General features: G+C 46.8%; 1 protein-coding gene across 3 annotated transcripts in view; it reads right to left on the bottom strand.

Moving 5' to 3' along the window:
- Positions 1-27,647, bottom strand: part of LGALS12 (galectin 12) — a 177,620-nt gene that overhangs the window by 32,763 nt on the left and 117,210 nt on the right. For all 3 annotated transcript variants that reach the window (XR_013601008.1, XM_078660445.1, XM_078660446.1), the window contains 2 exons: positions 21,511-21,549; positions 19,123-19,149 (listed from right to left, as the gene is read on the bottom strand). Coding sequence is in view for 2 of the 3 variants with exons in the window: in XM_078660445.1 (XP_078516571.1) it covers positions 19,123-19,149; positions 21,511-21,549 (66 nt within the window). In the remaining variant the exon portion in view is untranslated. The remainder of the gene's footprint in view (positions 1-19,122; positions 19,150-21,510; positions 21,550-27,647) is intronic.

Below are 27,647 nucleotides of genomic sequence, written 5' to 3' on the forward strand. Positions count from 1 at the left end.
CGAAAAAACTTTTGAGCACAACTGTAAAGTACACAATGTAATAATCACGGTGTTTTTAACTTTCTATTTTGTGCCTTTGATTGGTACATTGTATTGTATACCGTGTTGCTGCAGAATATGAATAGCTGCGTCTACACTGTACTAAAACAACAGTGCACTGTTTGGTTAGGCACTTACAGCCTTTGTTTTGATGTTTCATGAATATGTTTAATTGATTTGGATAACCGTGTGCACCAAGCCATTTATTAAATCTCTTGTGGCATTGCTCCTTATTATGGAGATCGGTAAACCTTATTGCTTAATATATATTTTGATGCACATGTTTTCCTTCATTGGTTTTCTCATTGGCCAAATTTCGGACTCCAGTGTATTGAAGGCTGACCTCCTGTTGTGCAGGCTTCTGACGATAGATACAGCTCACATACGTGATATTGTTGTTTGGTGGTACTTACGATTACTTGGAGACACGTCTATGGCACTAATTCATCGTGGTTAAAACTGTGCATGAATGGACTTGCCATTTTGGTGCATGTTGCCAAATAATTTCTATAATAATTGATGAAGGGGAATTGTGACACTAACTTGTGAGCAACAATATATGAGTAATGACATATTTACGGTATTACTAATATTGGTACACTCATTTGTGTTGGAAAAAAGCAGGTTAATAGATCCAGTTACATTATTAGAGATCATTTTTGCACCCGCGATGTTCTTGAAAGTAGACTCAGTTAACAATATTCTGCCTGTATGTAGGCAATTAGATTCTCATTTGTTGATACTTGGTTCGCATTCATCATTAATGTCTCTTTTGTTCCTCTTTTTCAGGACCCATTTTTTACATTGGCATCTACATGCTGGCGGTACTGCACTAGTGCAACATAAGAAATTCGAAAAATTGCTCTACTACATTCCATGTCTTTATTATACTTCTTTTACTGCCTTCCCTTTCTGGGATGGCACAGAGAGGTCAACTATTTGGGCAACTGCATTTGTGGTTGTTGGTAAAACCTTTTTTTCCAATAACATGATGTGGGTGCTCATTCACTTCATACTGTTAAATGTTTGATGAGATCTGTTAAATCATATAATCAAACTATAAGTTTGTCTTTTCTTAACTCAACAATGAACAATATCATGCCCACGTTGCCCTCCCTTGGACATGTGTTACGTTGGATTCACTGGCTAATGCACAAGTTACTTACCTTCGATAACAATATATCTGTAAGAAACAGTAGTTAGTATTAGATTCCTTACCTTAGAATACCCCCAGGCGTCAGACTGGATCCGGAAACTTTTGCGTAGCAGTACCCTTGTGCGTCGGAAGGCGTCGTCTGCGGCTCCACGTCCGTCGTCGTTGACGCCAGGATGACGTCGCCGGAGTACTTAGACGCCGCCCTCGCGCGCGGACGTCAGTTCTTATACACAGCTTTTCCGCGCCAGAAAAGGCAGAGCCATGATACAAACAACACTGGTGCCATAAAAACTAGGGCCCTGAAAGGGGATGACCTTAACCCTAGATATCGGTTCGCAGAACGGGGAGGATGGGTGGGGCGGTAAGGAATCTAATACTAACTACTGTTTCATACAGATATATCGTTACCGAAGGTAAGTAACTTGTGCATCTGAAAGAAACCGGTTAGTATTAGATTCCTTCCTTAGAATAGATACCCCAGCAATACCAACCCCGGTGGTGGGTCTGCGAACCCATGATTACACCAGAAAGTCCAGGAGAAGGGAACGGCCGAAAAAGCCATCTCTCCGGACTTGGCTGTCCAGGCAGTAGTGTCTAGCGAACGTGTGCAGCGAGGCCCACGTAGCTGCCTGACAGATGTCCTGCAAGGGGACTCCCCAGCCCAGGGCAGTAGAAGCCGCGGTGGCCCGTGTGGAATGGGCACGTAGCCCCACAGGAGGCTCCTTTCGAGCCAAAGAGTAACAAGCCTTGATGCACAAGACGACCCAGCGAGAAATGGTTCGCTTGTGCACTGCCCGTCCCTTCTTAGCACCCACATAACCAACGAAGAGTTGGTCATCCACCCGGAACTGGCGTGTGCGATCCAGATAGAATGAGAGCGCACGTTTTGGGTTTTTCGAGGGATGCGGTGGCGGAAAGAAGGTTGGCAAAGTGATGGACTGCCCGATGTGGAAGGCTGTGACTACCGTGGGCAGGAAAGAGGGTCGCGTCCGCAACACAACTTTGTCCGGATGGACTGAAAGGAAAGGAGGCTTAGAGGAAAGGGCCTGGAGCTCACTCATTCTCCTGCAGAGGTGATGGCAACCAGGAAAGCGGTCAGAGTAAGGAGGCGAAAAGGACAGTTATGAAGTGGGTGAAAGGGAGCGCACATCAGAAAAGTAAGAACAAGGTTCAAGTCCCACTGAGGCATCACGAAAGGGACTGGAGGAAACATATGGGTGATGCCCTTTAAGAACCTATTTACAATGGGGGACTTGAACAAAGAGGGCTGATCAGGTACCCTTAAGAAGGCAGAAATAGCCAAGAGGTAGCCCTTCAGAGTGCCCAGAGCAGAGCGCTGCTGGGCAAGAGAAAGTAGAAAGAGGAGAACCTCTGAAAGAGGGGCAGAAAGGGGATCCACAGCCTTTGCTGTGCACCATGCCACAAACTTGTTCCACCTGCAGGCGTATACCGATTTTGTGGAGGGACGCCTGGCTGCCAGAATGACATTACAGACTTCAGGAGGCAAGTCAAATGGCCTCAACTGCCGCCGCTTAATATCCACGCATGTAAGTGGAGACTGGACAGGTTCGGGTGGAGGACCGTCCCCTGCTGCTGCGACAGAAGGTTCTCCTGAAGAGGAAGACGAATCGGGGGATTGACAGACAGGCTGAGTAGCTCGGGATACCAGAACCTCCGTGCCCAATCCGGAGCCACAAGGATGACTTGGGCCCGGTCGCGCCTGATCTTCTTCAGCACTCTGGGCAGAAGTGGTATAGACGGAAAGACGTACAATAGACCGCGACTCCACTCGCGACGAAAAGCGGCTCCGAGCGAGTGCCGCCTTGGAAATTCCAACGCGCAGAACTGATGACATTGCGCGTTCTCTTCTGTGGCGAATAGATCTAACCAAGGCTCTCCCCACTGCTGAAAGAGGCCTTGCGCCACGTCCGAGTTCAGACGCCATTCGTGATCCATCATGCACCGACGGCTGAGTTCGTCCGCCCTGGCGTTCAGGGAACCTGCCAGGTGTTGACCCACCAGGGTCACGCCCTGATGTTCCAGCCACTGCCAGAGGCGCAGAGCCTCCTGGCATAGGCTCCACGACCCCAACCCACCCTATTTGTTGCAGTACCACATGGCGGTGGTGTTGTCCGTGAACATCTGCACTACACTCCCCCGGACAGAGGGGAGGAATGCCTTCAGTGCAAGTCGGATCGCCCGCAGCTCCAGAAGAGGCCTCTGATCTCGCCTCTCCCATGTGGCCTCCCCAACCCTGGAGGGACGCGTCCGTCACAACTACGTGCTCCGGTTGGGGTAGGGATCTGCCGCTGACCCAATCGCGGTCCGTGAGCCACCACTGCAACTGTCTTGCAGTGCCCTCCGAGATCAAGACATGGTCGGACAAGTTGCCCTGATGCTGGGCCCACTGAAACTTCAGGTCCCACTGCAGAGCCCGCATCCTCCACCTGGCGTGAGGCACCAGAAGGAAGCACGAGGCCATAAGTCAACCTGACCGAGACTCGGGATAAAGGCTGAAAGATTGGAATCAGAGCCTGAATATCCCGAACCCGCTGTTCGGGAGGATAAACCCGAAACTGCGCCGAGTCTAGAACCGCTCCCATGAAGAGGAGCTTCTGAGAGGGGCACAGGTACGACTTCGGCACATTGATGGAGAACCCCAGCAGGTGCAGGAGGTCAGCCATAGTCTGGAGGTGGCTGACGACTGTCTGGGGCGATCCCGAATTTCAACAACCAGTCGTCGAGGTAGGGGAAAACTGAAACCCCCAACCTGCGCAGTTGAGCTGCGACCACCACCATCACTTTCATGAACACCCGTGGGGCGCTGGTAAGGCCGAAGGGGAGCACGGTAAACTGAAAGTGCTTGTGGCCTACCATGAACCGCAGGTAGCGCCGGTGGGCCGGCAGGACGGGGATGTGGAAATAAGCGTCCTGTAAGTCCAATGCTACCATCCAGTCTCCTGGGTCCAGGGCAGCTAAGACCTGAGCCAGTGTCAGCATCTTGAACCTCTCCTTCCGGAGGAAGCCGTTGAAGTTCCGCAGGTCCAAGATAGGGCGTAGGCCCCCTTTGCCCTTCTTGGGAACCAGAAAGTAGTGGGAGTAACAACCACACCCTACTTCTGGCCTAGGAACGCACTCGATGGCCCCCTTGGCCAAGAGGGCCGCAACTTCCTCTCGCAGAAGATTCAAGTGATCCCCCCGACACGCTGTGGTACTGCGGTGGCATGGCTGGAGGGGTCGCCTCGAAGGGGAGGGAGTAGCCCCTTCGGACGATTTGCAGCACCCACCTGTCCGATGTGATGTCGCTCCAGTGGAGGAGGTGATGGCGAACCCTGCCCCCCACTGGCATCTCGTGGGCCTGAAAACGTGGACTAGGAGGGCTTTGAGGTAGATGCTGCGGGGGTGGATGTGGACTGGCCGCGCCGTTGTCCCCGGGCACCGCCACGGCGGTTACTACGTCTGCCACCGCGCTGGATGTTAAGTCTGCGGTGCGTGGCTGGCAGGACATGTAGGGACACCCCTTCCTTGGCCACGAAAGGGACGAAAGGCAGCAGATTGCTGGTGCGGGGCCGAAAGGCCTAAGGACTTGGCCGTAGCCCTGGAGTCCTTAAAGCGCTCAAGCGCACTGTCTGCCTTGTCGCCAAAGAGGCGATGGCCATCAAACGGCATGTCCATAAGGGTGTTTTGGACATCAGCCGAAAAGTTGGCGGACCTCAGCCTGGCGTGGCGACGAATCGCCACAGTCGTTGCCATCGCTCTACCTAGCGAGTCCGTGGTATCCAGTCCACATCTGATGGAGTACCGTGCCGCATCTCGACCCTCCGCAAGGGCTTGGGCGAGTTTAGTCCGGGCCTCCTCCGGACATTGTGGCAGCACGTCCGTGATATAACGGCCCAAGAGGCACGCAGTGTTAACTGACCGCAATCCCAAACTCTGGGAGAACATCTTCTTGCCATATTGCTAACCAGGCTCTCGGGGGTGGGGTGGGTGGACAGGAAGCAAGGGTCGCCCGGAGCCAGGCGGTGGCGTCCGGCCACGTTCCTATCTACAGGGGGACCTGTAGCGGGCCTGGACCAGGTGCCCAGAAGAACGTCAGACAAGGCCTCATTAAACGGCAACAGAGGCTCCAAAGAGCTTGTCTGCGGTTTAAGGACCTCAGTGAGGAGGTTAGTCCTCACGGCCGCGACGGGGAGCTCAAGGGCCAAGGCCTTGGCCGCCCGCGTCAACACCACACTATAGGATGTCCCCTCCTCCGTAGCCACGGTAGGAGGGGAGACAAAAGCAGTGTCTGGCGAGGTGTCCAGACCATTGGCGTCCCCTAGCTCGCCTGTCCAGTCCTGATAAAGACTGACACTCACGTGCCAGAGGGTCCTCAGACCCCTCCCAATATGCCTTGCTACCCTTCTCCTGGTATTTAGGGTCAAAAGATGGAGCCGGATCATAGAAGTAAAAATCTCCCATCGGCGCCGAAAGCGGCTTCGATCGACGCCGCTCCGGTGCCGGAGCCGGACCGAGGGGGGGACTGGGGACGGCGTCGACCGTGGTCGGCGCCGGGGGCGACACCCTAGCAGCCGGCGCCGGCGAGGTCGTAAGGTCGACCGGCGACGACCCGGATCCGGGCCCGCGGCGTCGGGACCGAAGTCGCCGACGGAGCCGGAGCCGAAGCACCCGATGGCGCCGGGGCCGAAGCATCCGGCCCTCTTGGGCTCCCAGTCGGGGCCGCGGGGCCCGAAGGCGCCGCGGAACCCGATGGAGGAGTGAGCGACCTCATGGCCGAGAGGAAGGCGTCAATCTCCTCCGGCGTCGCGCCTGCCCAGGGACCGGCGGGTATGGAGCCGCGTGGGCGGAGTCACCCGAACCCCCGGCCGCGTCGCGCGAGTGTCGGGGGGAGTCAGAAGAGCGATGTCGCCTCTTTGACTTCTTGTGCCTCTTACCTGAGGACTTGGAGCTCAGGGAGTGGTGTCGATCCTCCGAGCCGTGATGACTTCGGCCCCGCGATCGGTCCCTCGACCTCCTCCCGGACCGGTACCTCGAATGGCACGGGGCCGACTGCCGGAGCTCGAGGCGCTTGCAGGACCGCTCCCGCCTAGCCTTCGACGTCAAGGCCCGGCATTTAGGGCACGACTTGTCATAGTGGTCGGGCCCCAAGCAATGAAGACACGGGCGATGGGGGTCAGTAACCGACATCAGTAGGTTGCAGTCGACGCAGGGTTTAAACCCGGGCATCCCTACCGGCACCGTTGGAGTCGTTCGACTTCGAAAAAGAAGATCAAAAAGATCAAAAAGTTTAGTCAAAAAATGACTAAAGGGTACCACTGTTCCCGGATCGGCGCTTGCTGGCGCGGTAAAAATAGGAACTGACGTCAGCGCGCGAGGGCGACGTCATCCCAGTGCCAATGACACCGACGACGGACGCGGAGCCGCAGACAACGCCTACCAACGCGCAAGGGTACTGTTACGCAAAAGTTTCCGGATCCAGTCTGACGCCTGGGGGTATTCTAAGGTAAGGAATCGAATACTAACCTGTTTCTTTCAGATATCATTAAATAACAGTTTTGCATAGTGCACGGATAGGTGGGTGATGAGGAGTTGTTAAGTATTTTCAGTTAAAGTATGTTCTGGTTTGTTAAGTCATACGACAAAACATGTGTTGGCTGTGCTTAGTGTATTACTGATGTATACAGATTGATGTACAACTAAAGTGTGAAGGAAAGAAGTGGTGAATCCGATTAAAGACTATGGATACTTTACGACTGCTTGATTGGACATTTAATTCCATTCTGAACCTTGAGTGCTTGGGCAACTATATGGTATATTTTAATTTAATTAACAGGCTGAAATCTGTATCCATTACTGATGAACAAAACAAACCTGAAAACACAATGAATGTGTACGCGCACACAAAATTACAAAATTCATGTCTTAAGATCTAACTACTAAAGAATTCATTTTTGGGCATTAGACCCCAAAAATTATCAAGCACCCAACTATTTTATTAGAAAACATTTTTTTGGTTATAGTGCTTTCAGATCAGTGAAGCAGCAGTCCTTACGACATACGTTTTACAAATTCTTTAAACAATATTTAGAATTCTTCGGTCATGCTATTGCACTATAATTATAATAGGAGCATCATTAGATTAAGGTATTTGTCCCTTAAGCACAATGAAACTATACCTTTAGCACAAAAAAGAGAAAACAAGCATTTGCAAAGTTATTGGCTTGCGTTGCCAAAGCTTGCTGATTTCCAGTTCTGACATTGACAATGCGGAGAAAGCACTGGCAAAGCCAAAAGCTGTGGGCGCCTATCCAGTTTTTTTTTGTTTTATAACTTCATCTCACGTTGTGCGTATAGAGTATATAAAATAATCATCTATGATGGATAAATGTTATTTTCGAGATTTCCAAGGTTACTGACACTATGTGCATCTACATGTAATGTGAAGGCCATCTTGGAAGTGTAGAAAATAGCAATCTTAGATAAATATCCAATACTACTGGTTTTGTCTGTGCCAATGAAAATCTATGAGAATTCCCGACAGAGGTAGTGGTGGGCAACAGGTAGGGAGGCAGGGGAGGGGTGAGCGAGAAGAAGGAGGAGGAGGAGGAGGAGGAGGAGGAGGAGGAGGGGGAGATGGGGTAAGAGACTGAGCAGCAGCAGCGCTCATTGTCCCAGGGAAAGAGCAATATGGAGGGAGGAAAATGGTTACAAGGGAATTGACAATAACTGCAGAGCCACGGGTTGAGGAGAACTGGTGGTGTGTCAAAGGTAAAGAGAAAGCTAGAAAGAGAGAGACAGGTCATTGCAGGACATGGCATCTCATCAAGAGCTACATTTCAAATGACAGAAAATAACCCAATAAAAATAGTTGCATGACAGCAGTGGAAGGATACACTCAACCAATCAAAATACAAACTTAACTAAATGCTCCAGTAGTGGGTCAAACAAAAGGAAAGGAATGAAAGTCCCTAATCCCAAGTTTTTCGGAATAGTATGCAGTATTCTCTACATTTGGTAAATAGCATTACACCAGGGTGAGCTATTTACCACACATAGTAAATACCTTCTATTCAGAGTTTTCAACAGAAAAAAGATATAACACGTAGAAGTATTTTAACACTAGACTCCTAACGTTTTGCCTTCCCCACTACCTCAGTCATTTTTCCGCTATTCAATTTTGGGTTTGGCCTGCTGGAATTTATCAGGGGAAAACTGTGAGACTGTGATAATTATCACACTACTCGTAATTTTCAAAACAAGTTTGGACAGGGATTCAGCCCTGTAATCCAGAATATGCTCGATCCACAGCCTGTTCCTTCCCAAAGGAAAATGGCTTGATCTTTTATTCATTTATTTAGGAAGGTACTGAACTATAATACAATATCAAAATATGGAGGAAAAAAACATACACATTGTTTCAGATGTGGCACGTGAAAAGACACTGACTAAACAGAGCACTGGGCACAAATGATGCTACGAAGAAAAACCAAAGGTGGTGATGGACGGAGCGTTGACAATACAAACACTCACCCCCAGTCAACTGATCTGGGTTTAATCCATCACCGTTCTTTAGCTCACTCCGCCACCCCAGTTCAGACATGGCCATATGCAAATCAGTCTGACCCTGTGCCTCATGGGAACAGTCCAGCCCGAACTGCCAAGCCATGTCTTCCCTGGACTGGAATCAAGCTTCCCAGGACCGGTTTCTGGCATTACAGCCGTCTTCAGCCGGGCTTGCTTGACTCCAGTGGCAAAGTGAGCAAGGGACTCACGTCTGAGCATACCCTGCCAACTTAGGGCGAACAAAGAAAAACCAAAGGTGGTGATGGACGGAGCGTTGACAATACAAACACTCATCCCCAGTCAACTGATCTGGGTTTAATCCATCACCGTTCTTTAGCTCACTCCGCCACCCCAGTTCAGACATGGCCATATGCAAATGAGTCTGACCCTGTGCCTCATGGGAACAGTCCAGCCAGAACTGCCAAGCCATGTCTTCCCTGGACCGGAATCAAGCTTCCCAGGACCGGTTTCTGGCATTACAGCCGTCTTCAGCCGGGCTTGCTTGACTCCAGTGGCAAAGTGAGCAAGGGACTCACGTCTGAGCATACCCTGCCAACTTAGGGCGAACAAAGAAAAACCAAAGGTGGTGATGGACGGAGCGTTGACAATACAAACACTCACCCCCAGTCAACTGATCTGGGTTTAATCCATCACCGTTCTTTAGCTCACTCCGCCACCCCAGTTCAGACATGGCCATATGCAAATCAGTCTGACCCTGTGCCTCATGGGAACAGTCCAGCCCGAACTGCCAAGCCATGTCTTCCCTGGACTGGAATCAAGCTTCCCAGGACCGGTTTCTGGCATTACAGCCGTCTTCAGCCGGGCTTGCTTGACTCCAGTGGCAAAGTGAGCAAGGGACTCACGTCTGAGCATACCCTGCCAACTTAGGGCGAACAAAGAAAAACCAAAGGTGGTGATGGACGGAGCGTTGACAATACAAACACTCACCCCCAGTCAACTGATCTGGGTTTAATCCATCACCGTTCTTTAGCTCACTCCGCCACCCCAGTTCAGACATGGCCATATGCAAATCAGTCTGACCCTGTGCCTCATGGGAACAGTCCAGCCCGAACTGCCAAGCCATGTCTTCACTGGACCAGAATCAAGCTTCCCAGGACCGGTTTCTGGCATTACAGCCGTCTTCAGCCGGGCTTGCTTGACTCCAGTGGCAAAGTGAGCAAGGGACTCACGTCTGAGCATACCCTGCCAACTTAGGGCGAACAAAGAAAAACCAAAGGTGGTGATGGACGGAGCGTTGACAATACAAACACTCACCCCCAGTCAACTGATCTGGGTTTAATCCATCACCGTTCTTTAGCTCACTCCGCCACCCCAGTTCAGACATGGCCATATGCAAATCAGTCTGACCCTGTGCCTCATGGGAACAGTCAGCCCGAACTGCCAAGCCATGTCTTCCCTGGACCGGAATCAAGCTTCCCAGGACCGGTTTCTGGCATTACAGCCGTCTTCAGCCGGGCTTGCTTGACTCCAGTGGCAAAGTGAGTAAGGGACTCACGTCTGAGCATACCCTGCCAACTTAGGGCGAACAAAGAAAAACCAAAGGTGGCGATGGACGGAGCGTTGACAATACAAACACTCACCCCCAATCAACTGATCTGGGTTTAATCCATCACCGTTCTTTAGCTCACTCCGCCACCCCAGTTCAGACATGGCCATATGCAAATCAGTCTGACCCTGTGCCTCATGGGAACAGTCCAGCCCGAACTGCCAAGCCATGTCTTCCCTGGACCGGAATCAAGCTTCCCAGGACCGGTTTCTGGCATTACAGCCGTCTTCAGCCGGGCTTGCTTGACTCCAGTGGCAAAGTGAGCAAGGGACTCACGTCTGAGCATACCCTGCCAACTTAGGGCGAACAAAGAAAAACCAAAGGTGGTGATGGACGGAGCGTTGACAATACAAACACTCACCCCCAGTCAACTGATCTGGGTTTAATCCATCACCGTTCTTTAGCTCACTCCGCCACCTCAGTTCAGACATGGCCATATGCAAATCAGTCTGACCCTGTGCCTCATGGGAACAGTCCAGCCCGAACTGCCAAGCCATGTCTTCCCTGGACCGGAATCAAGCTTCCCAGGACCGGTTTCTGGCATTACAGCCGTCTTCAGCCGGGCTTGCTTGACTACAGTGGCAAAGTGAGCAAGGGACTCACGTCTGAGCATACCCTGCCAACTTAGGGCGAACAAAGAAAAACCAAAGGTGGTGATGGACGGAGCGTTGACAATACAAACACTCACCCCCAGTCAACTGATCTGGGTTTAATCCATCACCGTTCTTTAGCTCACTCCGCCACCCCAGTTCAGACATGGCCATATGCAAATCAGTCTGACCCTGTGCCTCATGGGAACAGTCCAGCCCGAACTGCCAAGCCATGTCTTCCCTGGACCGGAATCAAGCTTCCCAGGACCGGTTCCAAATGATGCTACTACACACTTCTGCTCACTTTAGAAGTACATCCAGTAGTGACATGAGGTTCTTCACCATTGATGCCGACTTCAGTAGGCCATCTAGAATTTTAAAGCAACAATGCACATTTTACAATACCATTAATGAACAGCGTGTGCCATGTCTAATTTCAATACTGTGGATGAGTAATTGAGTGAATGGATAAATGAATCCGTGGTTAAATGAATTAATGCATGAGTGCAAGGATGACTGACAGAATTCATGTTAGAATTAGGTTTCTGTTAACATACTGAGAGTATAAACATGCCAGTAACTTAAGAGACACTTTTAGTTATAGGCTAGACCTTTTGGCATTACAAATACTTTTTTCCATAATGGCAGGAGCTAGAAATATGCAGAAGGGAATTGGCAGCACTGGCATGCTGCTGGACCAGTGCTGCTTCCTGCAGCATCAGGCCATCTGTAAAAGTGAGAGACCCGGCTTGCTCCCCATTGGCACTGGGCCATGTAAGCCGCTGGCCATGGCCATCCCCGCTCCTGTTGACACCACAATTCCGAACAGCCCCACATGCAATACGCATATGCTCAACCTCGTGGAGATATTCTTCTAGAATTGTGCCCATCTTTTCACCAGACATAGATAGAGTTGCACTGGTACCAGGAGATCCTCTGTGGCCATACTGGACTTTCTGAGAATTTCCAAGAAGACTTTTTACTTTGGACTTCATTCAATGCCATTTCATTAACAGCAGTATTCTATCCTTTAATGGGAGTAGGGCAACCCTTGGGCATTCTGGTGGGCAAAACCGGTCCGAAAGGAGTGAACATGCTGCAGAAATGCAAGAAGACTTTGGACTGGTTTAGGCTTGCTCAGTGTCGTAGGTTTTTGGGTGTCACTGACTGTACAGAGTCTTGTAATAGGAACATGGTCTGTGACTGCCGGCCACCCCCCCCCTTAACGTGCATACTACAGTTATACATTCATCAGACCAACAACAGAATTCTTTGGAAGGCAGGGGGTCTCGAGCTCGAGACCCCCAGCCGTATTTATTAAAATATGAAACAAAATTAAAATTTTAATAAAAACATTATTTACATAATTATTAAATGCAAAATTCAGACATTAGATTTACATCCGTTTAGACCGGTATGGTGGGCTAACCTTAAAAAATGTCTAATACAGCGTGGTTCCTAACCGAATCTAACATCCTGATATCAATTTGCATTATAATAATTTCTGGTCCTACGGCAAGGTCGCTAACTGGTGTCAGATCCTTTAACCCAGCTACGCTCTCACGTTCGAGATGCGCATGCGCGACAAGGGCCCGTTTACCCTCGTGCGCTCCGTGAACTCCATTTAACCATAACAGGAGGGCCCTTACACTCGCGCCCTTAGCGTCATAGTGCATAGTGTATGTGTGGGGTGGCTACCAGCCTGAGGAAAGCGTGACTCCCCTCCCTCGCACCCAAGCAAGCGGATATCCTGCCCCTGAAGTTCTGGGAGAGACCAATGGCCCCTCCCCCTGGGCGACCCCTTTCGTGAATGGGGCCGCCCCCACCTAAGACCCTTAAATTGCTGCTCACCGATTATGACCTTACCGCCAGACCAACATAATAAATACGACATTACTAATCTAAGAGGGAAAAAAGGCCTAAGGAAAAAAAGTTAATGCAACAGCAAAACACACCCAGAAAACATATACATATTAACATTGCCTGTAAACGGGGAAAAAAGGCCTCAGGAAGAAAACATTTATTCTTACGATATTGCATAGCGTTACACCGTATACCTACCAGTGTCCTCACCAGAATTTTGCTACAAGGGGATGGAGGGTGGGGAAAATTAAAGGCCCCACAGCGGGGCGAGGAGCGAGCCTGGGGAGCGCGGGCACAAAGAGGCCGCTTCCCGCGCTCCCCAGGCTCTTAAACCCCCCCCTACGCCGCGATCCCGCCCCCTCGACCCGGAAGCGCAAAACTGCTTCCGGGTCAACTGGCGGGATGCTCCGCCCAACCAGGACTGGTGGAGGGGGGGGCCGGGCCCAGCCATGTGTGCGTGGGGGCCGAGCGGCCCCCCCTTTCCTGGTGGGATGTTGGCAGTTGTTCAATGGCTGTAACCTACAGATGCCTGGACGCGGGTCCAACATGTACCTGCTGCATGTCGGTCCTAACATAGTTTGATGTTGGATGCTTCAACAGCTAAAATGACTGCTTTTCTTTTGAACTGGAACTGCGGCATAACTAGAAGGAATGCTTCATGAAAAAGCTTCTGAGACATTCCACCAGGAATAGAAGTCCACCTCCAGCATCAAAACTAGATCGAAATGTAACAGTGCTGTGTTTAAGTCTCGAGTCTCAAAGTATTTCAAACAAAAGGTGGCTTTGGTTATGGATGCAGCACATGGCATGTATTCTGCACTGTCCACTCGCATCTATGAAAGGCTTAATCTGTGAGAATAAACGACGAATAAAAGCAAGGAAATAGCACCACTGTTAAATTGATTCTAGTGCACCATGGGTGTGCAATTGAACAGTGGCGTTGCTTTTTTTCAGGGCAGTAGGCATTAAAGACTATTCATAAAAATTAAACGAACAACTTAGTACTTGCACGCACAGCAAGCTTCAAAATATACGCCTGCAAGGACCTCACATGCGATGGTTGCATCTTGAATGCAAGTCGCCTGTCCTTCTCTTTAAAGTACACTTTACGTATGTTCTTTTCAAAATGACTAACAAAATGGTTGAAACATAAAACCGCTCTTTCACCCTCAAGTACTTAACCATTAAGCTTTTCATTGTTCAATGGTTTAGAATTTGTGTACATTCAGAAACCCTCGATTGTTAACTACTTCATCAGCGCTCGCAAAAATTCAAACAACAAATTATGATGGTTCACACACCAAATTGTTGTGGCAATGTTAAAACCCTGCAATGCTGGAGTGCATCGACTCCGAAAAATACATTCAAAATTGGTAAAGAAAATAATGCGAGCAAGCCAACAAAAGCATTTGGGTCCTTTCTAAAAAAAATAACACAAAAGGTTCGTTGTTGTGTAAAGGGATTGTGTGTACGCAGGCCTCACACAAAGGATAACGCATATAAGAATGTTCAATCCTGCCTATAATATTCTCAACTCATAAAACTAGCACGGTTCCTCATGCGCTATTTAAATTGGAAATGGTATGCCTCCACACATACTGTTAGTATAACGAAGGCTGTTGTGACTAGGGGTGTGTTCCAGTACGCACCTTAGTTCATTTGTTTGCTTGCACACATTATTTTATATGTATGCATGTGTTCTTTCATTTGGATGAGCATAATATAAAGGATGCAGGAGTGCACGCTTATTCAATGGACATGAAGTTGAACGTGAGGCCTTGAACGTAGCATTTGTTATGTTAGGAAATTTACTCAAGGGTGTCTTGGGGCTATCTAGGCAAAGAGCAAGCTAGAATAAAGTGCTTTAGTTATTAAATGGCCATGTCTTGATCTCCTTCCTGAATGCCAACAAAGAAGGAATGATGCGGATGTGTGACGGCAAGCTATTCCATAACTTGGCTGTAACATAGTTGATACTCCTGCCACTCCAGTTTGCTTTTTTTATTTTAGGAACAGCTAGGGTATAAGAGTCGGCAGAGTGGAGATCTCTGTTGGGTATGTACCATTTGAATGCTGACCTGAAAAATTTCGGACAGGTGTTAGGCAGTCCTTTATGTACAAGGCATAAGGTTTGACACTTTGCCAGGCAGCGGATAGGAAGCCAGTGAAGTTTACGAAGTCCCTGGGAGATAGTGTGATACTTATGAAGCTTACATCACTGGCATCAACTTACTAACTGTACCTTCCCCATGATTGACCATGATGCTCAGTCTGCCAATCAATCTAGATCTAGAGGCCATTCCTTTCCACTGGAGCTGTTAGATCTGTCAGCCTTAGGGTGGTCTTCCCCAAAACTTTTTGCCTACTTGCCTCCAATTTTTGCTGAAATTCGGTTTGGTTGGCCTTAGGACTGTGCACATTGCCACTGCTAACCAGTACTAAACTGCTTGTGCTCACTCCCCTAAACATGGTTTGATTGATATACACCTGATTGGCATAATTACTTATAAATCTCTTGTAGAGTGGGAGATCATATACACAGGCCCTGGAAATTGAATGCTGCTATTGGTCCTGCAGCACTTATTGTCTCACGCACTTAAATGGCACCTTAAAACATGTCCCAGGCCTGCCATTGCAGCTTAAAGACGGTGTTACACTGCCATGTCAACTTGCCATTTAAACCCCTTTGCCAAGCCTTAAACTCTCCTTTTATTACACGTCACCCGTAAGGGAAGCTCTAAGTAGCCACTTCAGACATTCTGTTTTCACAATTAAATGGCTATAATAGGATCACATTGAGGATTCCTTATTACATTTAATAAGCTGTAATTCCTAAGTGGGAGCAGGTAGAGATCTATGTTTGGTATCTATCAAATTGTAATGATACACCCTGTTTAATGGTAAAGTCGGGTTTTTCATTACAATTTTGAAAATGCCACTTTTAAAAAGTTGAAAACAAGGAGATGGTTGGTTTCAACAGGAAGGGGAGTTTAATTTAGAGTGAACCTTGGAAAAGTGTCATTGATTTGAGAGATTTGGATGAGTAGCACAGGTTTAACAAATGTGTTTTCATGAGTTGTTGCACTATTTATTCAATGATTATTTTGAATTTTGGTTTGGGGCGTGTTTGTGCACAGTGAGAAAGGGGTTTTGTAATTCGCATGGTTGAGTTTCAATGTGAGGTAAGGGTATGGGATTAATGAGGGATGTGGAAGAGGTGTGTTGTATAATATAATTTTTAGCACATAGAAAGTTGGCACTGAGCAGTTGGTTTAGCTGTTTTTTTCATTTGTTGCAGTGACCCCTGATGAAGAGCCCTCCAGGCTCGAAATGCAATGAGTATATAAACATGAGCCCACTTTTAGGAGTGATAACCTTCACGTGTCGCTGTTGAAAGCCTGGATGGGCACGCAGGAGACATCTGAAAATGTTTAAATAAATAATCATTGTGGAATCACGCCGTCTCCCCAGTGGTTTTAAATGCATGGAAGAATCATGAAAAAAGGACTAGTAGAATTATTGGCATACTTTGGTTAAATATTGGATAATTTTGCAAGAAGTGCTCTACTGGAAGGAAATATTCCTGTACATCTCAGTGCGACAGACGGGCGCGCAAGTTACATGCCTTTTTGGGACAACTTCTAGAAAGTTGGCGTTTTCTTTTCCAAAGCTATTTGAGGAAGCCTCCTGTCTCAGGTCACATGACTGGGTGTAGCAGACAGACTTTGGGAATGCCTCTCAGGGAATCACACAATAGCGGGATTAGGTGAGCCTCAATGGGCCAACTGCTGGCAGGATGGGGGTTCTGAGCACACACCCACTTACACCAGAGTCGCCTGTGCTCTGCCTTCACACAAATGGCCTAACAAACCTGTGTAGTCACTGCAGCCAGCCTGGGTAGGGTTGGCAGGAAATTCAATGCACTTCAAAGAACCTTTTCTGAAGCTTCTCCCACCTTCCAGAAGATGGGCACCATGGAATAAAAATAGGGCCCCCATTAGACCCACTCTTCAGTTCACTATTGGAACTCCGAAAGGCAGAGGATTGTCTGCTGCTGTGACCAGCTGTGCACTCTGACAGACTGCTGCTGTACCTAGAAGAACTGGTTTGCTGCCTGGAGCCTGCCGTGAACCTTCAGAGGCTAGCCCTGCATATTCATCTTCACCCTCACCAAGTATTATCAGAAGTGACTCCAGGGACTAGTTTACTGGCCTGGCCTCCTATTCAGAGCTAGAAAGCACAAAATAGGACCCAGGGTCTAAGTACAGAAGAAAAAGTACTGGGGTGTCTCTTTGACAGGATGGCTTCCATCACTCACCCGAAGGTGGCATGCTTCATCAGAGTAATCTCCTCGTGTTGCAAACCTAGTCGCAAGGTGGACTACAACCCCCTCTCTGAGAGGGAGGAGCTCAGGGATGTTTAGTTGTAAGAAAGGAGGTATACTAAAGCCTGTAGGGCTCACACTCCGGCCAACCAACAACCCAGTTTCTCACAGAAGCACTGCCTGATCTTTTATTAAACGATTTTACGAAAGTACTGGCCAGAATACCTTACACACAACTTATTTTCCTTGCAAGATTTGTTTTCTTGGTGCAGAGATTTCTTAAACACCTTACAAAATGGAGATAAAAGGAGAGTATGTTGTTAATTATTCTGATGTGGCACGGGAAGATGTTGGACTACACAGGGCATTGTGAAAAAACATTGCTACCATGCCATTATGCTGACTTTAGAAAGACATCTGGTAATGACCTGCAGCACTACAATTTGAACTTACTTCAGAGGGACATCTAGCAGTAACCTGAGGTACTGCATGCTTACTCCCGACTTCAGATTACTACCTAGCAATGATCTGAAGTAATCCACCCTTATTGCTGACTTCAAAAGGATATCGAACAGCAATGTGAGGCACCGAACCATCTACTGGCTTTACTGGACCGTTAGCAATGATACAATACTAAGCTTTCATCATATTTCAGAGCTATACATACGAATGACCGATAGAACCTCACCCTTGTGCGGTTATCAGCATAAGGAGGAAAGAGTAGATAAAAACATTAGGAAGGATGTTGAGGTCTAGTGTCATCAGCATGAATGCATCCCGGTTACATGCAGAGCAGTATTCTTGTGTGTAATACTGCGCTGTCAAATTAAAAGATCTGGTGATCTAACTTCCCTGTCAAATTAAGTGCCGATTGGCCAGCAAGTGGAGGTTGGCCCCAGCTTGACATTCTCCCACTGCATGGGGGAAACTTGCCCAGCACCCGGCCAGGTTGGTTGCAAAGCATTGCAGTAGGAAGCCATGCGCACTAAGGGATGACAACACAAATTATTTTAGAAAAAATTTAAAAAAACCTTCTAAATTTACTGAAAAACCATAGTTAAAAATTGAGCTATGCTTCAGGCTTAAATATGGAAAACCAGTGAAATGTATCAGTTATGGTTAAAACAATGCATGCAAAACATGACATAACACACTTTGTCCGTCAAGCTATCTACATCACAACCAATGGCATAAGACCAAAAGACAGACCCTCTAGAGAATAACATGGTGGGGAGGGGGTCTGAATTGTGCTTTGCTAACCGTGTGCTAATTTTAGTTGTTTTGTGTCACAAACGTAATTCAGTTTTTAACTGTGTATGTTCATTGGAAAAAACACACACACACACACACACATATTATAAATATAATGGTGTGACACTGCTTGCACAGCTAGAATAATAAAAATGAAATATTAAACCATTAGTAATGTTTTCTGAGACTTCAGCCTGTAAAATTGGTGTAACCTGTCGCAATCCATCCATGCACTCAATCACTAGTTCATTCACCATTTCAATGTACTTATTCAACCAGTTATCAATCTGTGAGTTCACTTGGACTGTACTTACTTCCAGCACTCAGACCATACCCCCCCCCCACCCACACACACACGTTCCCAAATTAATGAAAAATCACTTTTGTCACGTATAAAATATTTGGCTCGATGTGCGTTGCCAGTGCTTGTTGGTTTGGGAAGATTGGCTTGAGAAAAACACCTAAAACATGGTGTGGAGTGCACCGAGTGTAAACAAATCTTGTCCAACAGGAACAATTTCTCACCTCCGGGATGGGCAGTTCCATGTTCCCAGTGTGTAATGAAAGCAGACATAGTTTCAAACAAATAACAGAATTCCCGCCCAAGAACACAAGCAAAGCTGTATTCAAAAACTTTTTTTAATACTTGTTAAGTGAAAACCTTGCAAGGCAGATACCTGGTAGGAGTTATCTGCTCCTGCTGCGGCTAGGAGACATATGCAATTTCACAAGCGCTGAGCAGAGGGCAACGGAGAAGTAAATCACTCACCAGTGAATGGCTGTTGAGAAGAAATGGCTATGGAAAATAGAAAATTATACAAGGTTTTAGGCACAAACTTAAAAAGTGTTGGAATTAGAGGTTTGCAATATTACTGTAGACATTCACAGAAGGCACTCCATATTCTGAAATATGGAAAGTCCCCAATAAAAATGTTCATAGGTGCCCAACTAAAACAAATTTAAACAGCCATTTTAATTAGTGTCTTACAGAGTGCAGGCCTTCCCCTGGGGGCACTTCACGTAGTAACTGCAATAAATATTTAGCGCACATGATTACAGAGTACACACAAGTATATTTACACAGCTCAAGAAAAGATGAATACTGAAGCTGACGAGAGGGCATGGTAATGTGAGTCTTTAGTGAATTCCTGAAGTGCTGCAGAGAGAGCATGTTTGAGGAACAGCTCCTACCACAGTCCTGCGACTCAGTAAGAGAAGAGCGATTCAAGTGAGGCCACTGTGAGCTGAACCTGCACCCTTCAATTTACACAAATGGATCGGTGGGTTAGCAGTGCTTAATTTGTGCCGGTGTTTGCTGGGGCTCGGCACTGGCACGTATTTCTTAACACAGGCACATTTTTATGACATTCCCCACAATGGCAGCACAGTCTGTCTAATTTTAATCAGAGCATATCAGTAGCATCTTAATTAAATATACATATAAAAAATAGTAATACCAGCGCACCCACGCTATTCTTACAGCTGTGGGTGACTTGGAATAGAACAAACTGTCCCTTTTGTAAGTGTGTTGGTTTGCAGGTATTGTTGCCACTGGCATTTCGCAGCACTGGCAGAGACAGTGGATGGAGAAAGCTGTAGATGTATTTTGAAAAATATCTTGGACTCTGGCACTTGTGTTTTTTTATTATTATTAACAAATTAAGCACTGATCCATCCATTATATCAAACGTACTTCAACCTTACTGGCCCAGGGATGAAGAGGCGACACCCATTCTCTTCATAGGGTGTCCAAAGTGGAATTTCTAAAATTCCTACTGATGCTCTCCCTCCAGTTTTGCTATCCGAATTGAGAAATGTAGATGAGAGCATCTCATTTTGTTTTTAGGTCGAGACTGGGCAGCGCCCACATTTTTCATTGGCTTCTGTCAGTGTCCTTTGTAAATGCTGGCATCTGATTCCTTAATAGGCTTGTTAGTCCCTTTTATTACCCCCACCCTTGCCTTCATTTCTAACCTCCCATGAAGATTGGTCCTTTTACTTCTGTTTTAACCCAATATGTCTTTTTAATCTGTAAGCACTATTTTAACGAGTTTCTCCTGCTGGATGCCTGTAGGCACAACCTGCTTTCCTGCAACATTCAGCCCCCCCCCCCCCCCGGTGCACAAGACTATATTTAGGGCACGGATCGGTTGCCATGTGATCTGTTGGTAACCACCCAGAGTTCGATCATGACCCAGTGCTAGCAGAAATCTCGAGAGATTTAAAGGAAGTTCGCAGTCATTGGCCTCCAATGGCTCATTCACTCCTAGTCAGTGGCCCTGGGCATTTCAAATGGCCGCGTTGAATTCTCGTCACACTTAAATGGCGCTCCTGCTTCCACAGGGACATCCTACGTGGACTCAAGCCCACCCGCTCAAAATCATACATCCTTCCCTAATGATTGGGGCCCACCAGTAGGAGGGGGGGAGACACTGACCACAGACACAGTAATAGTGTGATAAAGGCCGCTTTATTAGAATCAGGTGCACCCTACCTCAACCCAACCTTGGCCGGCGCCGCACAAAACTATGTCTCACTAAATAAGTGTATGCCTAACAACCCCCCCACCACCCCTAAATGGATCCCCAACATTGCAAACTCATCCAACATCATATAACATCCCATCCGCAACCTACCCCCCTTGCCTACAACTGCAAAAGACCTCAGCCAACTACCCCCTTTTAAACTAGGAGAAGCGCCAATAGAGAGGCAGAATACAAGCACCTGATCCAGCGACAACACAGCTGTCCCTCCTACCCTCAACCGCATGTGCACCGTCATCCAAGAAAACATCCTTCATCCGACTAAAATCCCCCTTTTACGGGCGGGCAGGTAAAATTGTGTGCCCCAACTGCCTGCTGCCGTGTCACTGCACCACAAAATGGTGGTCAGTGACACGCGATGTCCGGCCAAATCCGCTACCAGCCCAAAAAGAGCCCAACTGCCCTCCCACAGCCCAAACAGCCCAAAAAACCCTTCCTGTCCGTCCCTAAACCCCCCTCCCCTCCTACCGGCCCCAAAAATCCCGTGGGGGCAAGCCTCCCGCTGGTCGGCTGCCCCCCCAAGTCCCCATTCTCTTGCACAGCTCGTTTCACGAAAAGCGCAAATGTTTCGTTTCTAACAATGGTCGCGTTATGGTTCCAGAGCCATAGCTTACCTGGCAGATGGGATACTCGATTTTGTCCGCTGTATAAGGCTAAACGCAGGAGGAGAAAAAAGTTTCACATTAACAAGGTTGTAGGGATGTATCGTTTAGAAAAACAGTAAAAACAAAGAGTGCTCAGGAGGACTCCACATTAGGGAGCTGAAACAGTGATCTGAGACGCTGTGATCTGTTGATGAGCTCACATGAGCAACTAGACTCCTTTCCATCTATCAGAAGTCACAGCAATCTCCTAGCAGCCCTCCACCCCACAAAGCTACATACAGGGCTCAACCTGCCCTATGCTTCACCATCGCTTTAACAAACTTGGGCGAGGCTTCCCTGCAGAGGCAGAAGGTCGGTGCTAAGCTGCCTTGAATAGGTGGGCCCTCTTAATTTATTAGCCCTTCATAATTAGGCGATTTAAGGGAATACCACAGATCGGTTTACTTTTACGCTGAGATTTTGACTGCTGGAAGCATCGGAAACCTCCCAGTGAAACTAAGGAGAAATGAGAAATAACCAGGGGATCGGACCTAGGAAATCCCTCACATGCTAAGGGTCCAATTACTGGACCCGTAGCAGGTGTTTTTAGAAATTACCTATCAGTTTAAACGCAACCTCTGCAGAGTTCCTTGTGAGTCAGATACGTTGCGGGCAACAATAAATATGTCAAGATAACTCTGGTGGTTAATGTTCCTGCTGGAGAGAGAGCCAGTTTTGACTCATAATAAAGTAGTGCAGGGGATTAATATGCCTGCTGCAAATAATGTGTACAATGCATATCCCAGAACTGTATTTTATGTGGATAGCTGAGTGGGTTACTGATTTTGACACATAGATCCTTTTGTTACTTCCAGCTCATGTTACAATCCTAATTCAGCACAAAGTAGAACTGTAACCTATGAACTGTATTTTAAGAGCTGCATGCAACTACAGGGCATATGGTTGGATTCTTATGTTTTTTCCCTGTCTAATGTTGCAAAGATGTATTAGTTTGGGTAAGAATACATTCTTATGAGTAAAGCCAATACCAACCACGGTGGTACGTTTTATATCCAGAGTTTGTGCTTCTCCAGGCCAAACACTCTTAAAATATACTGCCTACTAGTATGGCTAACATATGATTCCTACACCTCATAATCCCCTTTGTTTTATGAAACATTTCGTATAGACTGATTTAGATACTTATGATTCATTGTCTCTGAATAATGTGTGCATGATGTAACGTTTTCTGACACCCTACACTGGTATGAGTAGCACTATAAAACAAATAAAATGCATGTCAGTGAGGCGCTATAGAGATATGATTGGCACTGCTGGAAGGTAACAGTGAGGCAATCTGGGGAGAAGGTCACTGGGGTCGCCAAACAAGATTGTCGCACCATACGCCACCAGTGCTAAAGCTGGCCCTGATCCTCCGGGTCCAACTTGTAATCCAAATAATTTTAATACACCACTCCTGCTTCAGAGGTACTGGTACCCATCTCTAACCCCTATGCCTGGAGTGAGGGCCAAGAACAAGGGCCTCAATAGAATGATTGAGCAGCGCCTAACCATAATCTGCACTTCCAAAACCCAGGGCTGCGTTGTTAGGACTACTGCAACCTTCCAGAGCCCCAACAAATCCTTCCTCACTAACCCCTATAGTACCATTTGCCAATTCATTGGGAAGCACTGGAGTGTACTTCAAAAGTGACTACAGTATGTACGAGCAATTTTTCAACATTGATAACTGAGGCCAATTCTTGTTTACTACCATTTCCACCCTACAGCAATGGACACCTTGGTCGATGCTGAATGGGACAAAATATAGGCAGCGTCAGCTAGCATGAGTATGCTTCCCGTCCACTGGGTGCTTGATCACTGCCCTCAAAAATAGATCAACAGCCCACCAGCCAAAAAAAAAACCCACCTAACAAAATCATTTTACTGGTATTGCTCCACAATGCACAATCCTACATGCTCTAGAGGCACAGGCCAGGAACCAAAGACTTTGTGGAGGAAGCCTCTTGGAATTAACTCCATAAAATGCATGTTCACATTAGTACTCCTCTTGAAAACCATTCAAAACCCACCTGGTTACTATACACCATATGCGATCCCCATTCTCCAAAAAGGAGAGAAATCAAAATACGCCCACAAGTAATTTGGCTTATGATTTACAAAAAAGTATCTTAACGCAGCCAAGGGAACTTGCACGGGAGTTCACTTTGGCCAACCTTAAAGTCAATTAACAGTAAAAGTCCTTATCATGCCACCATAAATGTATCGCACATGTACACCACAATTGCTAACCCTGCTTGATTGTGTTATGGGATAAGACAAAAGCACGGTGTAAAGCTTGAATACGTTGCAAAGCTGGGTCTGGCATATTTGTTTTGGGCCCACCCATGTTGTTTACAAAAAGGGATGATGAAATGCTTGAATTAATCTCAACCACTGGTAATTAATTGGGGGCCGAAATATTAGGGTGAAACTGTTCCTAGGTTGCTTGGATTCTGGTTGGACTATTCCAACTGAAGCAGGGTCAAGACTCATTTTCATATGGCTGGGTTCAAATGGAGGTGGCATGGTGGGTGAAAAACAACGAATTTGGATGTGGTCTGGGTGATTACCAGTAGCTGAAATAATGTAAGCATTCCATCCATGACCTTTCTGTTGCTGCAGTTGATGGCTTATGTCCTTCAGTAGCTCGCATTCAGTAAATCCACTGGAGGTGCTCTTACCAAGCCGTTGCACTTTGTTTTGCGTACAGGGATTTCACCCAAAGTGAACCTCCAATCTGAGTCAGGAAGACTACTGCCACATTGCTCCAAACTATGAGGTGTCTGGTGCTGCAAGGCACATAATTATAGTTGAGGCACAGGCGACTTCATTAATACCCTGGTGAGAGGACAGTCAACTGGCTCTCCCTACCAAAGATCCATCAAGCCAGTTGTCTATGCTGATGTGTGGGCTATGAGAGATACATGTGTGTTGAGTGGGTGTATCGAAGGCAGCTTTTGGTCTATTCAATTAAAAATCTTTATTTCAGTTAAAACAAACCATAAAAGAGTAATACAATAATACAAAGCAATCTCTTAAAACGTCCATCAAGTTCAAGCAATATCAATGGCTGGGTGAAAAAAGGTAGCACATGCATGATTGGCACATGAACAAGTCATGGACTCGATTCAAGTTCATCTCCAGGGGGACTCACAATTTTATCAAGCATTAATCAATACTTTTTAAAAATCAAGCCATCAGGTTTTGTGCAATGCAAGCATAAATGGGGAAGGGGAATACAATATTAGGAGTTTAAGACAATAAATATGAGAAGTAATGTTAAAACGATACCAGGTAATATTATTAATTAATAATACTAGCATTTATAAAAAACACTATAGTATTAAAATCCTATTTGTCTGTTCACCCCTAAAAGCAATCATACTTATTTGGTGGGAGAGACACCCAATTTCCTCCTTGAGACTAGGTTTCCTTCTGTTCATAAAAGCTCACATTTCTGTTCTTACTATGTTGCTGGCAGTCAGTTTCTGGATCAAATAAACATATTGAGCAGTTTAAATTAGTTTGATTCCAGGGCTCCTTGCCCAGAAGTCAGGGAAAACTGAATGAGAAGAACACACCTCTCCATGATTGGGAGAAAACTTTTAAGTTTTAAATTGACCTTAGGATGGTTTAGGCTTCCAGCACTGGTCACCAAAGGAGGGTAATAACTGCCACCCTTAAGCCAGTTCCTTTATGTTAATCTCGAGAGGACTCTTCTCATCAGATCCAAATACACTCAAGCCACCTTCAGAGCCTGTGATAGGTTGATGTCTCTTTATCAGGCTTCATTGTGCTGTGTGCCCTGTGAGGAATCAGCAATTGGAAAACCATGCGAGAGGGGGACCACAGAAAGATACACACAAGACCCAGCTGTCTGAATGACTTGCATGGAAGTTGCATCAACATACCGAAATAAACCAAGATTGACAACATACCTGGAACCCTGATGTTCTGTCCCTTTCCATCTATTCCTTCAAGGAGACCGCCCACTCACCAGCACACACTAGGAATCCTACCACTTCTGTAAAAGTGTCCAATGGCAATGCATGTGCTGAGTGGATAGTAGTGCTGTGTGCTCAGGCCACAATGCAAGAGTGGCGGCCTTCCTGATCATAATTGCCACCTTGCTTGGATATCTTGATTAAAACTGTTATGTATATTTTTTACACACCGATGATTATTGTCTGTATTGAATTATATTGATTTATGTTTTTAATGTTCTGTCTATGGACAGTTTATATTTGTCATATATGATATGACTTTTAATGTGTCTATTAAATTGATGTTCCTATCTATTTTTATTTTGTATGGTTTTCCTTGCTGTCATCGTATGTTACATGATCTCCTATGTGTCACTGCCTAGGAATTTTCTTCACATACATTGTTATCCCTGTCCTAGGAGTCCTTTTGACGTCACTATTCAGGGGGTCCTTGTTTTTTACAAACCCCGGCCTTCCTGGTACTACAGCAATTTTGTGAGTGCTATGAAAATCACAAAAAGTCTACGGAGAGTACGCTTGATGTATGAGGATGCTACTCGAATAAGTCACCTTGCTAATGTGTCAGGGCGGATACACATGGAAGGGTTTGATTATCTGAGCTTCAGGACTGCTGAACTTGCACGATTTGCTCAACAAGCCATAAGCTTTCAATGTGCTGCTGGAATGTTTCTGTCAAAGCCCATGTGTCTGCGGAACATAGGTGCTAGAACAGTTAATTTAGACAATGATCATCAATGCGCAAGTGGTGCTCATGTGTAATGGCCACTTGTATCATAGGTGCCTTTGAACCAGGGCTCCATGTGTGCTAGACATGCCTACAAAGCTGTTTAATGCCCAGAGTTGACAATGTGCCAGTGCTACTCAATATACCCGAGGTAACCAGTTGCCAGGGGTGCTGTGAAGACAAGTTGCAATTCATGGCGGGTGTTGGAATCTTCTCAGTTTAATTTTCTATGGATGCTCGAGATCTTTCCAGCAAGAGTTCCCGCCAATGGTGGTCGGTAGGGAAAATTGGTGAGGGGCTGGGTAGGAAAAAAGAAAAAAAGAAAACGTATCTGCTGGTCGAGTCACCAGCCGCTGACTCAGATGCATTGCAGTGTTGTGATTAGTCTGAGCGCCATGGTTCAAGGCTAAGACGGAGACAGGGAGCCAGTGCTTGTTCCCCACGAGACTGTGCAATGCATTGGCCTGGTGAGGAATATGCAAAGTGCCCATGAATGTTTGGCCGGCACAAGATGGCGGTCAAATATTCATGGGCACTTTGAGTGTGCGCACCACTCCTCCCTTGGCCCCTGCTCTGGCCAGTCCCACCCCTTCCTGAACCTAGGAACAGAAAAATAAAATAATAAAATGTAGTAATGATTTTATTTTTCTTCTGCACTGCTATTAAAGCAATGGGGCGATGCTCCTGGTTCCCGCCCATATTGAGAGGAAGGAAAAGCGCATCTAGGAGGAATGCACGCCATGCAGAGGGACGCACATGCACTGTGCTAAGTAAAAATGTTTCAACTGAGACAAAGGTCTGCGTCACATGACAGTATGTCAGCCGCTTCAACGCTGAGGACAGAAGAGGTGAAACGTGTCTGAACCATACATTTACGAGTAAAGCCTATTCCTAAACTAATAAAGGGAGTTCCTTTCCCCAGTGCACTCTTGAAAGAAAAACACTCTCAAGATGGGCAATAAATGCAGATGACAAATTTATATTTATGCTACATGTGGGTCGTGCAGGAAAATCTATTGTTGCCTTCTAAACTGTAAATTCCAGGAATAAAAGACGATCCACACCGGATCCAGTCAGTCCTTGAAATGGAAACAAACAGCTTTGTTAACCCTCACCGACTATAGACAGGTGAAATTGGAATGAAATTGGGGATGGGAGACAGGGTGCATACAATAGAAAAATCGCTGTGTTGTAAGAAGTCTGTGTTGGCACAGCAGCTACCTTGTGCCCAGGAACTTATTTTGCTCTGCAACTGATGTACTGATCTGTTGGAGCGCTAAAGGGATTTTTGGTAGGCTTCACGCCAATAACATTTCTGAGACCGGGTTCGGTTTACAAATCAACTGAAGGTGCAGGTAAGGAATGGATGGAGGCTT

Source organism: Lissotriton helveticus, chromosome 9 (assembly GCF_964261635.1).
Source record: "Lissotriton helveticus chromosome 9, aLisHel1.1, whole genome shotgun sequence".
Taxonomy (NCBI): domain Eukaryota; kingdom Metazoa; phylum Chordata; class Amphibia; order Caudata; family Salamandridae; genus Lissotriton; species Lissotriton helveticus.